Below are 15,975 nucleotides of genomic sequence, written 5' to 3'. Positions count from 1 at the left end.
GAGGGAGAAGCGGCCCAGGGTAAACGCTGCTGTTCACGAGGGCTTCAGTTCCCTTTCCTCTTCTATATGCAGACACCGTAAGACCCAATCAACTATCGAAATATAACTTCCGAGCTTGATTATTATCTCTAGTCTACATTTTCATACAGAAGTTCAACGTATGTATCTTTCCACTTAAAATTTTTACTTAAAAAGTAATGATTTTTTGGAAGGCAGGCTATGTGGCCACTCTTCCTTTTCCCTCTGGCAGTCTCTTCTTCTCACCAGTTAAGAACACGCTTCTTCCCGTTGAGCCTGAGCCTCTGAGACAAGTGAGCAAGGACTGGCCTTGCGTCCTCCTGCTCGTGACTTCACGAGAACAGCTGCGGCTTTTTGTTAAAGTGACTTTAAAAAGCCATATTTAATAGTAAGAATGAACGCATGCAGCAAGTTTGGGGTGTTAAAAAACACAAGGCAAAAATTTAGGGTTTCTAATTCTAGAAAAGAGCAAGCTGAGGAAGGAAGAGGCATGGAGGTCGAATACAGGCTAAAGTTAGAACGCTGCTCCGACGCTGAACTGTTCAGACGGGGCTTACCACTTCGCCCTTCGGTCAGCGGGGTCCCATCGAGCCAGAGGAGCCATCGGTGAGGAGGAACGCACAGCACGGGAAGCAGGGAGGAAAGAAGGGGGGAGGGGGGCACAGAAATCAATGCAAGCGGGAGACAAAACCCCAGCAGGCTCAAACCCCCGGTGTGCCCAGTGACGGGGCAGTTACTGCATGGAGGACTACGGAGAAGAGAAACAGCCACACTGCCGCCCCACGTACCAAAGGGCAGAATTAAACCACGGGAGAGTTTACGAAGGTGGTGGAAAAACATCTCTTCCAAAAGCCAGTATTTTAGGTGCCCACTCCTCAAGAGCATGTAAAGGTGGATGCCAAGCAAAGAGACAGAAAGCTTTTCTTTCTTCTGTATTTTTTAAATGACTAAGGTTGGGTGGGTGGGTGGGGGGGCGGGGGGGCCGGGGCGCGGCACAAGTGGGCCAAGGTTTACAGCTCTTCTTATAACCCCTCAAACCTGCGAGACCCCACAGGGAGGCCTGCAGGCCGCGCAAGGAGAAGGTTTTAATAGAAAGATCTCACTCGAGCTTGAAATGAGTAAAATGGATTTTGTGCAATTCTTACAGCGGGCTTGAGAGGTCTAAAAACTTCCTTTTTATCTTCAGGCTTTTTTGCTGCATTTTCAAGGCGCTGAGACGGCGAGCCCTCAGATTTGGATGATGCTGTGAAGTTCAGAGACAAGAAAGGCCGAGTCACGTAAACATCCGAGTGTGGGCCACGAAGCCACCCAGCCCACCTGGCCCCCGTCCTCTCCCCTCATTAGCCTCGCTCACAGCAAGGTCTCCACGCGCTGGTCTGAACCCCGGGGTTGGTGACTCCTTCCCGAGAACCCTCGACTGTCACACTGCACTAACACGTGTTCACAACTCCTTGTTACGTTACATCAGTAACACAGTAGAGGGAATTTCCGCAAATCTATTCTTATGAGTAGGTTAAGATAACCAATATTGATGACAATACTGATGGAGTTTAGGCTCAGAAGAGTGGGTTCAAATCTCAGCTTGGATATTTAGCTAATCACCTTGGACGAGTTACGTAAACTCACTAAACTGCAGTTACTTGAATCTGTAAAATGGAGACACAATATATATCCACCTCCTGGGGTTGCTGTACGGATTAAATGAGACACTGCACGGACAGTGCTCACATGTGTAAGCTCTCAAAACCTCACTCTTTACTATTAAAATTGTGACGACTATTACTAGTGTCACTAGCAAACCTACACTGAAACACTGTTTTGTATTCATAATATGCAGCTGTGAAAAATCACAGGTCTTTTCCATGATTGCAAAGGATTTCCAAAATACAGTCAACCCTTGAACAACACGGGCTGGAATTTCGAAGGTCCACTCACGTGTGGATTTTTTTCAACAGTAAATAATTCCGTACTACAGGATCCACAGCTGGTTGGATCTGTGGGCGTGTAACCACGGTAGCAGAGGAACCGTGGGTACAGAGGGTCGACTACAGACGAGGATTTTCAACTGGTGGGGGGTATCCCTAACCCCTGGGTGTTCAAGGGTCAACTGTACTGACTGGAGCCCGATACGGTGAACAGGCACAGGGAAAAGGAAAGGCAGGCATCCTACATCTCACTCTGAAGCGCTCCCCGGAGCCGCTCTGAGACCCAGGGTGGGAGCCGGGCTGGGATCCTGAGTTGCTGGACCCCGAGGAGCTGCCACTGCCGGGCCTGGGCACCAGCTTCTCCACTCTCTCCCACAGCAGCCTGGGCTCGATGCTGCTGTTGGAGAAGATGACGAGAACAGCTAATGCATTATCCCAAGACGCAGGGTCAAATTATAAACACGCGCACCATGTCATTCGAACGCAGGGATAATGAGAAAATCAGCCTACCAACAGCATTTAACGTGAAATTCACCGAAAGTTATAGTGGCATTATTCATTGGTTTTATCTCAGATATCTTAACAAACCCAAAATGCTAAAAGACATTCTACCATTAGCAGACAAATCTCCTCTGGGTGTGAGAGGAAACGCTACTGTTTGGTCTAGAAGTGTCACTAGTTCTGTCTCAGCTACAAACTCAGTTTCTTACTATGAAAAATTCCACTTACATAATTACACACAAAATCAAATTACACACAAATTCCCAGTACCGACCACCACCCCTCACGGCTCTCAAGAACTGACACTTAGGCAGCACACTCATTCTTTCGTGCTCTGGGCTGGAAATGTGACCGCACACGGGCCACGGTGTATCCCTGCCGTCGACACACCACAGCATGAGTTTTCTAGGTAAGAATTAACACACGGACTCGGGCGCAGGAGAACCCCGCAGCCCACCCTGACTACTGAAGGCTCAGAGAGCTCTCTCTCTGCAGCTTCTGGGCTGTCACTCATTCCACTTCCTCATGTTATACCGAGACAGCAAGTACAGAGGTTCAGTGATGATCAGAGTACAAAACACTCAACACGACCTTTTCTTCCTCTAAAACGGTGCTTGCTAGTCGACGGAACTGAGATGATGACAATATTCTACGGCTGAGAATACGGTCGCCGCCAGCTACATGAGGCTATGGAGCACCTGAAATGTGGCTACTAGTGCAGCTAAGGAAATTAAGTTTTAATTTTATGTAATTTTAATTAACTTCAATTCAAATTTAAGTAGCCTCATGTGGCTAACAGCTACCATATAAAACAGAGCGGCTCTAGAACCTGAAAATACTCTGTGGTTAATGCACGAGTTTATTGCCAACTCTGAGTCAACCACTCTCTCTCTTCCGTAGCCTGTGTGTGATTTCCGCACACTCCCAGAGCCCCCAGACATCCTCTGGATGACAAGCCCTCTCGGGTCACAGTTCCCTTAGAATCCCCCCCCTTCCCTGCTCTTCCGTCCTGTTACTCTCACTGAGGCAGGTAGTTTTCACCTTAAAACTGCTGCAATACACAGTCGGATTTAATCTCTCTTTTCACCACAGATCAATTTGATGTCATTCATGTGAATGGACTTTACGGCATTTTCTTTATAAACGGATCACCTCTTTGCCCCAGAACTTCCATGTTTATGAGCACTTTTATGCAAGCAGACGGTATAAGACTGCAGGACACTGTGTAGTAAATCTGTCCCTAAGCTTCGCTCTTCTCTTACCTGGTGGAGTTTCTCTGACCTGCTTGGCTATTTTGCTGCCCGCTGCCCTGCAGCGGGGAATCCCGACGGGACAGGACGGGGGACCGGGACGTCGTTCTCACAGGAACCTTTGGGTACAAAATACAGCAATTAAATTACTGAAAACATGAGGAGGAGAAGAAAAGACTACTCCCTACCAAACATGTGTCTAAGGCAGTCCTAGTTACCTTAGCCTTGCTATCACCGACCTACCCCCAATCCCTGATCCTTCTCTGCCCTCCAGCGATACAACAGAAGAGTAGTCCAAGCCGTCAAAGGCACTGGGACAACCTTTCTATGCTCCTAACCACATTTAAATGATGTTGGCACTGAAGCTTGGTGGCAGGGCACGTACAAAAGCATTTTACTGAGATAATGTGAGAATCAGGAAAACAAGCTCAAAGGAACCAAACAATGGCCTACAAATGGATCAGCAAGAAACAAAGAATGTAGGAAGCAAGAAAATACTCAGAGGAAGCAAATTCCAAGTGGAGGAAAAATAAAATGTGCCTTTTTGTTTAATTTCAGCATTAAGTAATTACCAAACCAAAATTTTTAAAAACATGAAATTTAAAAAAACACCCAAACAAAAACAAAAATCCCTCAATTAAAAAAAAATCATTTTTTGAAACATTTATGTTAATTTTTTCCCTTATAATACCTTCTCTGAAAATTTTGATATTAATTAACGGTGCAAAGTAATTGATAGCTTTTGTATAAACTTAACACGACAGCTGCTAAAACAAATTTTGATCTGGTCTGTCCTAGAAGCATACTCTTTACAGATGTACTCCTAAATTATTTTGGTACCTTGTGCTTAAGTACAGAGTCAGCGACAGCAATGAAAAGCTAACTGGCCGATGGCTGAACCTAACTGCCTCACTATGGAATTTTCTCCCCACCGTCAAAAGTTCCTCTGCCACTGCCCCTTAATTCTGGTGACGTCACCACACCCTTAATTGAAATAAATAATTTTTAAAAAATAACGAAAAGGCAAAAGAAGCACACATCTGTCTTCCTGCTTCTTACCCTTGGAGGCACCTCGTCACTGTCTGATCTAGACCAAGCCTTTTGGGCGGGGTCGGGTACCTCCGCCTTAGAGTCAGAACTCTGACTTAGCACCTCACTGCGGGAAGGTGGACATGGGTCCTGAGAGCGAAGATGGTGGTGTGCAAATTTGGGAGGAGAAGGGTCACTGAAGGAATGGGATCGCGAGACAGGGGAAACACTGTTCTTGAGAGATGCCAGGTGGGACCACTGTACCTTACAAGAAAACAAAACACAAAACATTCAATGCGTTCTGCAGAAAACGCTTTTCTGGTCAATACCAAATCCAAAGCGGGAGGCGGGGCAACGTACACGAGGCGGCTCAGGACTAGGTCAGCCAAGCGGTACAACAGTTACACTTTAAGTGGAGAGGTGGTCTGGGGAGCACAGTATGTAGAAGAGAACAAAGGTACATTTATAAGGAAAACTCTTCATATCCAGACAAATGTTAGAGAGCAGTAAACGTGAAGATTTAAAAAAAAGCCTCACAGCGCTCCTGTCTGAGGGGCAACGTGCGGCATGCATTTCTGCGTCAAAGCAGCGTGGACAGGCAGAGAGGCAGGAAACCGCAGGACGGACACCGCCACACGTGCAAACCTCTCTACCCACCCTCCCGTTACCTGGCAGGTGCAAACCTCTCTACCCACCCTCCCGTTACCTGGCAGGGCAAGACGTCTGACCAAGTAACAACAGAGCCACATGTCTACTGCGCAAAGACCAACCCCGCGTGTTTCGACAGATTATAAGAGTGTAACTTAAAACAGCCAGCTTTTCAAATACACCACCAATTTTCCTTCTTTCTTGTCCCAGGTCTTAAAACACTCCAACCCCACAGAACTCCACGTATCTTTGTACTGGTTAGGAAAGAAAAGAACTTTGATTTCTTTGTATCCTATTCAGCACTAGGATTCCCTAAATGGACTGCTGAGGGGGGTAATCCTTCTACTTGACAACTGAAGAAATAAGACAATTCCTTGTCAACTGAGTTCATCTGGTCACTTTTAAATTGGAAAAGCAATCTCTGAAACAATCTGCATTTTCTTGAAATTACACTTTTTGTTTTAAAATAACTGTTCAATGTTGAAATTTACATAATTCTAGCTATATACCTATTACATCATCACATTTAATAAAAACGGGAAATACCAAATCAGGATTGGCTCAACCTTGCCAAGCGTTAAGATCCAGAAATTAGTTCCGAAAGAATGTTTTCGCAAGTACAGCTTTCGGCCAAAAGCAACTTTAGATAGAAAAGGGACTCTTTTTCCTGGCCCTACGTTAATTAATTAATCAGCAGTATAAAAAGCAGTCTACATAATTCATGAACTCCTATTTTCTAAACTGTTAGCGGCCACATAAAGATTTTCTATTTACGGTAAGGGTAACGTTCATCAAACCTGTTCTCCTAGGCCCCCCCACCCCCACCCCTCCCTTTCCCCCTTCATCCTGTTCCGCTTTCTTCTGCATCCTTCTTCTTTCCATTCCTCACTCTCTGGAGTTGCCCATTGGCTTGTGCGTCAGCTCTTCTGTGAATCAGGACGCTGCTGGTCTCACGTAAACACCAACCGCCCAACACCCGCCCCACCGAGCTTAATCCTGGGTCTTCTTTTTACTGTAAAACTGCTCCATAACCAAGGATCTTTCTGGTAAAGTGCATTCAAGTCCTCATCCAGGTTTGTGTGAACGCCACCGCTACCTCTACCGTCCCCCAACACATGCAAACATCAGTGACAGGTAAACTCGGGCTCAAGGACTTGTGCCCAGTACTCCGGATGACACGGCTGCAGGGAGCAAAATGCCTGAAAGTCAACGATTTTCAGCAAGAGTGGGAACCAGCGATTTAAGGGTCTCTGAGATCTCTGACATGGGCCATCTCTCTGCTGTCTGCTTTCTCCGCCAGACAGCACGGAGGTCCCCCACCTGGGCGAGGCCGAATGCCGAGGCCGACCCAGTGGCCTCTATCCTGACCTACTTCAGGAAAACCCGCACTCAGCCCACCGGGCCGTGACCTTTTGTGGATGTTGAACCTTTTGAGAGTCTGACAAAAGGCCCTTTTCCCCAAAACACATGTACATTTGGACAAATCAAAAAAATTCTACGTGGAATTTCAGGGCCGCCCACTCGCAGAACTGGCTGGGAGCCAAGGACCCCAGGTTAAGAAAAAGTCTCCCTCTGTGTACTTATGACACTAACTTTCTAAAAACTAAACCGAGAAGTCTTTGTATTTGAGTAAGGAGGCACTTGTTTACGGACATCTGAGTCAGGGAAGGCAAAAAGTTAGACAGAAAGAAGAAATCACTGAATCCAGATATTCTTAATAAGTACAACAACAATCTTTAAAAAGAAAATCCTGTTTTTCCCCATCAACTGAGGCTACGTCCTCCTTAGTCTAAACTCCCTCTGCTACTCTCTTCTCTCTCTAAATGCGCTAACAAACCAAACTGAGCAGTTCAAGCAGGCTGGTGGCTCAGTGAGCCTCTGTGTGCGTCTCCTTGACCCACAGCCAACTGGCCGTTCTACCTGTGGCTCGGCTGGTCTCTGCAGGGCAGGGTGCACAGACTCGGAGTTGCCATTGGAAAAAGACTCTGATCTGGAAGGCACTGGTGGCTCCAATACTCTGCCTGTCTGCTTAGACTGGGCTTCAGGGGAGCTGTGGTTAGTTTTCCTAAATCTATCTTCCACCTGCGTCAGAGAATTAGAAGACATAACTCAGGGTTAGTAGAAAAAAGCAGAGATACCGAAGAAAGCCTGAAAGTGGAAGGAGTCTAAAAAGAAATCTTCTGTTTTCTTCAACTACAAGAAAAGAGAGGAGGCATATAACACCGGACTAGGGTCTGATGCAGAATACGGAACATTCACGAAGATAAAAATTGAGAGAGGCAGCCTTTAAAATCTCCCCCGGCAAGAAGTCTAGGATTGTACGTGAAGATAAACTAGGAAAAGAATTAATCTGTCGCAACCAACTAAACCCATGGATTAAAAGAGCGTCACCAGGAATCTAACACACGTTTCATTCCACGAAACATAAAGGCACGGCAGAACAAGCAGGACACGTGCTCCCAGAACGTGCCGTGTGAGGGTCGGCACGGCGGGAGGACGCCCCCGCCCGGGCCAGCATCCCGTGCTCTGCAGCCTGCCTGGTCCACCCCGCCAGGGTCCGAGGCGCAGTCCTGCTTGGTCGCATCCTCACTGGGAAGCTCTGGGAGCCCAGACGCCCCAGTTCGGTAGCAAACCCCGATCACCGAAAAGCCAGTGAATCGGGCCCAGGCAGGCTTCGTCCTCGCGGCAGTTTTGGAAAAAGAGGTGACAGGCCGCCCTGCCCCTCGTTTACAGTATAAAGAAAACGCCGCCACACAGCCTCCTCTCTTCCCGTCTCTTGGTCAGCGTCCGGGTCCCCTGAGATCTGCAAAGCTCTGGGGCGCTCCGCTCCCCTCTAGACGAACACTAAGCAGGGAAGAGGCCCCTCCCTGCCCCCTGGGAGCGCGCACGGAACGGCGGGGCCCGTACCTCGCGGGCCCGGTCGGCGGGCTCGTGCTGGGCCTTGGGCTCGGCGCCGTGCAGGCCGGCCTTGCTCCTGTCGGGCGGCGGGGGCCTCCGGGGCTCATGCTGTAGAGACAGGAGATAGGCTTGTTCCTGCTGCAGCTGCCTCTGGAGCCGCTCCGTCTGCCGGTGCTCCTCCAGCTCCCGCCAGCGGCACTCCTTGGGGGGAGAGGGACACTCAGTCCGGGGCCCGGCGCCCGCCTCACCCCGGCTCACTTCTCCCCTGCACAGCGCTCACTGACGCTTGTTTCGTGACAGAGCACGACGGCCGGGACGTGAAATGGCAGGTTACCTGTGGGAAAATCTGACAGCTTGTCGCTAAGCATACTGTCACTGGACAGAGTAAGAGAGAACCAAGGAAACGCTGGTCTCGGCGGTTTCAAAGGACACTTGGGAACTCTAGGTACAGGTCCTACGGCATGCGCCTTGAACCGCCAGCTCTTGGCATTCTAGCCTGTTCACCGAATGCCAGGTGCTGTGCAAAACCCCGTCTATCTACCAAACGAGAACAGTTAACTCAGCAACGGGAAATAGAGAGATAAACAGAGGCCGCCTGGGCGTGTGCCCGAAGCAGCAGCGACCCCCCAGGGGGCGTGGCCACGAGAGCCCGGCGGCCCCGCCCGGCGAGGGGGGGGGGGGGCCCTAGCTACGGGGCGGGACGGGGCCGCGCGGGGCGTTACCAGTAGCATGGCCTGTTCCTGGAGGAGCTGCTGCTGAAGGAGCTCCAGGTGCCGCTGCTCCTCTTCCAGCTGCCGCCTGATGTACTCCTGTCACACAGAGATCGGCCGGCGGTCAGCGGGTCCCCAGGGGAGGCGCCAGGACCGTCCGCCCCCACCATCTGGGGTGATCCACTCAGCGATCAATGGCTGAGACAAGCCTATCGCCGAGGATGTGCCCCAGAACTTCGAATTAGTCTCTAAGATCTGAAGAGTCTAATAAATGATGACACGCGCTCAGCGATGGGGTGTGTGTGGGTGTGTGTGTGTGTGTGTGTCTATGAGAGAGATAAAGGGAGAAAGAGAGGAAGAGACAGAGAAAGAGAGAAAGGGGAGACAGGGGTGAGGTGATGCGTTTTCAACGGGAAGAGAACGATAAACCTCTGCAACAACGAAAACACATCCAAAGGACGTTACATAAAGAGGAGAAACCCAACCTTGAAGGGGCATGCATATCTGAAGGGCTGGAGACCTTGATCTACGACAACAGATTAGTCTCTAGCAAGCCCGTATCAAGAATATTCTCTCCCAACTCTCAGGATTTTTTGGGAGGCTCAAGTATGAAAAAGGCATGAAATCACTTTGAAAAGTACGAACATTTTACAAATAAAAGACATCTCCTTCCTTTTCAACAGGGGAAAAGCTCACTACTCTGGAAGAGGAGTAGACTGAGGGGTCTGGGAGGAGCAATTTTATTTTGAAATTCAGATTATTTATTTACAGTGTCTATCGCCGACTGAGGTGCACACCTTAAGATAAAAGCAGTCATACATCTGGGCCGAACAGGAGTTTTAGTTAACCGCTCGCCCTGGCGGAGAGAATGCTGGGCAGAAGTCATGACAAATTTCCTCAGGAACTTTTTTTCTTACAAAGCAAATTTAGCCCCAAAACACCAATCTGGGGTAAAGTGTATCCACAGGGCCGCTGGCAAAGGCCCCCTGGTTCCAACCCAGGCTCCAGTCCCGGGCCTGGAAGCCCCGCCCCGCCAGGCTGGCCGAGAGCCGCTCCAACCCCGACGACTGAGAGGACGCCGACTCCCAGCTCCCCTCTTCCCCGAGCCAGACAGAGCTGAACCACAGCTGCGAGCTCAGGTCACTATATCACTGGTTTTCTGCCTTCACATCACAGGGACAACCAGACAATGACAGATGTACAGAAACACACACATTCATGCAGAAATGACAGGTTCCTACAGCACGGCTGACACGGGGAGTATTTTGAAATAAAACTGACTTTTGATGCTATTTTTATAAAAGAAGAGGTGAAGAGTACTTGCTATACACAAAAGCCAATGACTCCGTTAGAACACTGAAGGTTAGTATTACATTCACACCCTCTTCTCCCAATCAAGTTCGGAGAATTATCCCTCCGCGACTTAACTGTTCCAAGTTTACATGTTTTCTCCTCTTTGTAGTCCCCAAGTATAAATCAGAACATGAAAACTAAACTAAACGCACCACAGTTAACAGGCCAACAACGTCAGTAAAGTAAGAGACCAAGAGAATCACTTAAATTTCAACAGAAAAATAGTATGTAGACCCAACACTGGGAAAACCCAAGGCAAGGGAGGGTAGCTGAATAATCAAATTTGGAAGCTAATACCATTGTTTACAAGCATTTTAAGTATGAACTTCAGCTATCATTTAAATTGGTCTCCCTTCATATATTTTTTCCTTGTTCAAAGCTCATAACAAAGAGTGATCAGTTCAAAGACACGAACGGCAGAGAGGCTATGATGGGATTCACGCGGACAACGCAGACAACGAAAAGCACAATTTCTGCTTGCACAGGTGGTTCGGGAATCAGACTCCTAAAGGCAACTTTATCTGACGTTAATAACATGCTGCAAATGTCACTAAAATCTGATCGCTTTTGGCTAATGTTACCAGCTGTTCTAACGTTACGTATGTACATACTGAATTATATGCAAATATATCTTAAAATATTCAGTGAGTCACTGGATACTTCAAACACTTCTCATAGGACGTGCCCTACAGTTGGTTTCACATTTCATTAGACACATTCGGAAATCTTTCAGGCATCATACTAGTGGAGGCCACCCTGCTGGTTTCAAGAGGTTTCTAAAGTGTAATGATTTCTGTATCTGTTCGTAAAGACAAGAGACTCAACGTATCAAAGGGAATATGCTTCCAACTCTGTTTCTGCGTTTTCAGACTAAAGTTGTGAACACGCGTGCACACGCGTGCGTGCTTTTGGCCCCGAATCCCCCGACTCTGCGAAGCGACAGACCTCCAAGGTCCCGGCCGACACGCCCCCTGAGGACTGACCTGCTCCCTCTCGACCCTCCTCCTCTCCTCCTCCGCCCGCCTCCGCTCCTCCTCTTCCTTCCGCCGTCGCTCCAGCTCCTCCAGCCGCCTCTTCTCCTCCTGTTCTCGCCTCCGCTGCTCACGTTCCTGCTGCCTTCTGGCTTCCCGCTCTCTCCTTTGTTGCTGCGGAAGTAAAGCCACCCAGTCAGCAGGCACGGCACGCAGGGCGGTCTGCTGACCGGTTACGGGGAGAGGCCAAGAGGGAGAGCTCGGGGACCCCACCCGCACCGGCCAGCTCCTCCCACACTGCCCCTCCGCTCACATACACCAGCTTCCTTGTAAGTACCAGTCAGAGCTGGGTTTCACTGGATATCAGTTATTCCCCGTTCTTCGCTGAACCACAGCAGGGAGGGGACAGGGAATTCTGTATCCGTGAGTATCACTAACAGGGCTACCCCGGGCCCTTAAGTCAGAAGAAAAAGAAGAGAAATGAATACAGGAGAACAGAAATAGGGCAGAGAAAGGAGAGAAATACTTAAGAGAGGAAAAAAGAAGCACACATCAGGGAGAGAAGAAGTGACGCCAACGAGAATAAGAGGTGCTATTATTATTAAAAACTACCACGAGCACAAGCTCACTCTGTGTCTCGCATGGTGCTAAGTATCTGATAGTCTTCCTTCCATGTCCTTTACCTAATACAATTCTCATGACAAACCTAGGAAGCACTTCACTCCTACTCCACAGAGGAGGAAACGGATTCAAGAAGAGAGAAGCGACTTGTCCGGAGTCGCCTGGGTGGTAAGCCCCCAGGTCGAGGGCCACTGTGCCTCCCACCGTTAATCAGACAGCATCCTGCACCCCATCAGCAAGCACAGAAGGTGCTATCGAGTCACCAGACTCGCTCCGACAGCCTTTCCTAACGCAGACCATCTGTCAACCCCTCGGTACCTGGCAGCGTGACCCTGGGCACACGTCTGACCCCTTCTCATCCAGCCCCAGACCTCTATCTGTCAGTAAAGCACTGCCACCGCACAGAGTATAAATCAACCAACTCCTCCCACAAACGTGCAGAGTGCTGGCCTGCAAAGTGATGCAGCCACTTCGCAGCCCCCCTGGGATGGAGAGGTGCCCCATCTCAGCACAGCGGCCACTGGCCGCAGACTGCTACTCAGCACCTGAAATGTGCCCAGCACATGAGGGAGGGACTGAGTTTTTCATTTTATTTTACTAAAGTTAATTTACATTTAAATAGTCTCTAGCACAGCTCTAGAACCACAACCACAAGAGATGAAGGCAGGTGGAGACTAACAATTCCCCTCAAAGTCAGTCAGACAAAAGGAAGACAGAAGAGAGAAGAAAGGCAACCAGTGTCGACCCCTCAAAACACCCCCTTAGCTTTTCAAGCCAATCAGATTCAAGCGAACAGGTCAGAAGAGGCAAAGAATATCATACACTGAATTTTACCACCTTCAGGTAACGATATGACTTGCTTATGAGCCAAGGTCTCACAAGCAGTGAACTATCAGAGGACCGTCCCCCTCGGAAAGGTCTGGGCTTTCCCTTTCCCTCGCCACCTCCCGGGGGAGATGATATGTTTGCCAGCAGGCTCTACAGGCCAGCAAGGCAACCGGAGTTGAGGGTAAAAAACAAAAAACACACCCAGAACTTTTATGTTCTTATACTCCCAGCTCATTCTTCAAGATAGCTACTTTTGCACATTTCATAATGTACGTTATCAGTACTATACAAAATTACTAGATATATCTCTACCAGATACATGCTCAATTTTTTTTTTTTTTTTTTACTGATGGAATGCAAGATTCAAAACCTTTCCGGGCTGCCGCACTGCGCTAAACAACGCCACGTGACCACAGACACCGCCGCAACAGCCTCAGGGATGCACCCGCTGCCCTGTTCTTACAGACCACACAGGCTACCAAAATTCTTTAATTTTTAGGAACGATGCTGAAGGAAAGGTGCCACTTAGCCCCGTGGGATCACAAAACAAAAAGAAGAGCCGTGGCTTCACTTGCTTTCTCCTCTCCTGTGATTTACAGAATCTTGAAAAATTCTTTAGTTCAAAAAAAGCAGAGCCGATGCCTTGGCTGGTATCAGCAAGGACTCTTCCAGAAAGAGCCAGACAAGGAGAAAAACTGCAGTGAGAGTCCTGGAAGCTGCCACGCTGCCTTGGAAGCAGGGCTGCACTCTGGCCGCCACACAGCCGTTAAGTCCAGATGCGGGCAAGTGTCCACCTCACACCAGCCTCGAGGTTCAAATTTCTGTCTCCAGAGAAGACAACGGAAGATCGCAAAGGAAGAGTGGAGGGAGGGAGTGAGGCAGCACGGGAGCCGGCTTCCCACACGCCGGCCCCTGACCAGCAACTACAGCTGCCTCCGCCTACCGAGGGCAGGGCTGACCCTGGTCCAGCCCACGCCCAGGAGCCTTCTCAGCTCACCCCCTGCCTCGCACCCCTGAGCTGTGGTCACCCGGAGTCCCGGCGAGGGGCGGGACCCCGTGCACATCCTCTGGCCTCAGTGAAAGCACTCGTTCTCATACCAGGCAGGAAGCTCCAACGTGGTGAAATGTGCAGAATCCATTTCTGGGGGTTATTGCCAACTACACTGAGGGCAGGGCTCCCAGGCCGGTGGGAAATCTTGACTTCATCTAACTAAATGCTACTAAGAATTTTTAATTTTCAATTTTAAATGCCCTTACAAGTAGCCTTTTCCATTTTCACTTGTGTTTAAAATTTTTTAATCAAAGTACCAGACTTTAAATTAACCATCCTCAAGCCATAAGATATACATCTTTGTTAACAACCTTTCTTTTATTTATTAACATTTGCTATGCTGCTGCCCCCCGATCATTTATATCTAAAATGCCATGTGCCGTTTTGATTGTTGTTAACTAGTGACTACCTGGAGAAAAAAAATCTGAGGCCAATTTTAAAAATTTAAAAGAACAAAATTTATATTTAAGAGAGTAAATAAATCTATGTTATTTTGTCCAAAATACATACATACATACATAAATAGTAAAAAATTGCCTTATTCTTGCTTGTTTGTTTGCCTGTTTTTTTATGGGCCCGTCACAGCATCATCTGTAAAGTCTACACCATAAGACTCCTTTCCATATGGTCAAATGGGTCGGGTATTCTTTCTTTATTCTCGAGATTAACCCTCTCACAGCCCTTTCTTCTCCTGGGCCAACCTAGACAGGCTGCTCTCCAGGCATCCCATCCTTCTGCCCACCTGCTTCCTAGGAATACTTCTGGACCCTCTCCTGTACAGGATCCCCTGTCAACTTCTCTCTTATTTGCTGGAACACATCCTCTAGTAGTTTCTTGAGGAAGCGTGAAGACAAGTAGAAGACTTGAGCGACTCTGTAAGTCACAAAAGCTCTGCTCCCGTGCTGTGCATATGCTTCTGGCTGGAGGTACTAATTTCCCTTCAGAGTTGCAAAAGCACTGGTGTGTCACCTCCTACTTTCTGATGTTGCTCTGGAGAATCTGAGCCCATTAGGATCCTTGACACTTAGTACCACCCACACCCGCACCCCTCTATCTGTTCCCCTGACAGCAGCTTTTACGATCTTCTTTTCATCCTTGAGTTTCTAAAATTTCAAGATGATCTATGTGCCTCTGAATGGCGTCTTTTCTCATTCTCTGGGCTGGGTACTCAGTAAGTCTTTCAATTCAGAAATTATTTCTTAGTTCTGGAAACTTCTCTTGAATTCTTGCCGCATGTTCTCCCTCTGGTATTCACTTCCTGGACCATTTGTTAAATGGAAGTCAAACCACCTGGATTGATTCTGTTTTTCTTCTGTTCTAGTCCCCCTAAACTTATCTTCTCCCCACTTTCTGGGAGTTTGAATTTATTAAAAATTTTTAAAAAATTATTTTCTGAATAGTCTTGTTTCACGATTTTTATATCTTCTCTCTGTAAGGATATTAAGATTTCTGTGCATGTGTATGTGTATGTGTGTGAGATATTTTCTCTGTTCCCTACATTGTCTCTATTTCCTTCAAGCTCCTTTTTCTATGTATCTTGGAATCTTTCAAGTTAAAGATTTTTCTGTGTCCTCAGTCTTGGGCCATCTACTGACATGCAAGGCAGTGAAAAGCAAACCGTCAAGCTGTGGCTGTGAAGCTTCCAAGTTAGGTGACTGCGAGGCACCGTGACCTCTTCCCTTGGGCGGGTCAGCCTCTGAAGAGAGGGATCTGTGCAGTATTGAGTCCTCAGGTGAGGGGAGGGTGTAGTGGATGGGGGCGCCTGGAACGGGCGTGGCACCAGCGGATGGGCTCCAGGCGAGGCGGGTGCGCTTGCCGTCACGCTCATCAGCACTTAGCTCTTCACGGATGCCCTTGTCCCAGCCTCCCTCTCCGCGGCCTCAGTTGTGCCTGAATCTCCGCTGCTCGCCTGCTCCAGGTGGCAGGTGTCGGCTGAGAAGGGGGAGCAGAGCAGCCTGGCTGCAGGGGGTGAGGGCCCACTGCGCATATGCACCTGCTTCTGGCCCCCTCGTCACCTCCCACGTTGGACTCTCTTCCAGCACTGGCAGCAGCAACCTTCCCACGGTCTACGCTCTACCACACACTCACGTCCACAACTGGGTTTCCATTCTTGTTCTCCTTGTTTAGGCCATCTTCAGCTCTTCGCGGTCACTGCACTGGGATTTCTCAATG

General features: G+C 48.6%; 1 protein-coding gene across 49 annotated transcripts in view; it reads right to left on the bottom strand.

Moving 5' to 3' along the window:
- MAP4K4 (mitogen-activated protein kinase kinase kinase kinase 4) overlaps positions 1-15,975 on the bottom strand; it is a 171,120-nt gene that overhangs the window by 20,693 nt on the left and 134,452 nt on the right. For 4 of the 49 annotated variants that reach the window (XM_068564414.1, XM_068564416.1, XM_068564423.1 and 1 more), the window contains exons 13-20: positions 11,316-11,477; positions 8,992-9,078; positions 8,279-8,470; positions 7,292-7,453; positions 4,754-4,987; positions 3,707-3,813; positions 2,189-2,340; positions 1,164-1,261 (exon numbers count right to left, since the gene is read on the bottom strand). In XM_068564414.1, coding sequence (XP_068420515.1) covers positions 1,164-1,261; positions 2,189-2,340; positions 3,707-3,813; positions 4,754-4,987; positions 7,292-7,453; positions 8,279-8,470; positions 8,992-9,078; positions 11,316-11,477 — 1,194 coding nt within the window. The remainder of the gene's footprint in view (positions 1-1,163; positions 1,262-2,188; positions 2,341-3,706; positions 3,814-4,753; positions 4,988-7,291; positions 7,454-8,278; positions 8,471-8,991; positions 9,079-11,315; positions 11,478-15,975) is intronic. The other 45 variants (XM_068564420.1, XM_068564450.1, XM_068564445.1 and 42 more) reach the window with 16 other exon arrangements.

Source organism: Eschrichtius robustus, chromosome 15 (genome assembly GCF_028021215.1).
Source record: "Eschrichtius robustus isolate mEscRob2 chromosome 15, mEscRob2.pri, whole genome shotgun sequence".
NCBI classification, from domain to species: Eukaryota; Metazoa; Chordata; class Mammalia; order Artiodactyla; family Eschrichtiidae; genus Eschrichtius; species Eschrichtius robustus.
This window is presented reverse-complemented; position numbering and strand designations above follow the sequence as displayed.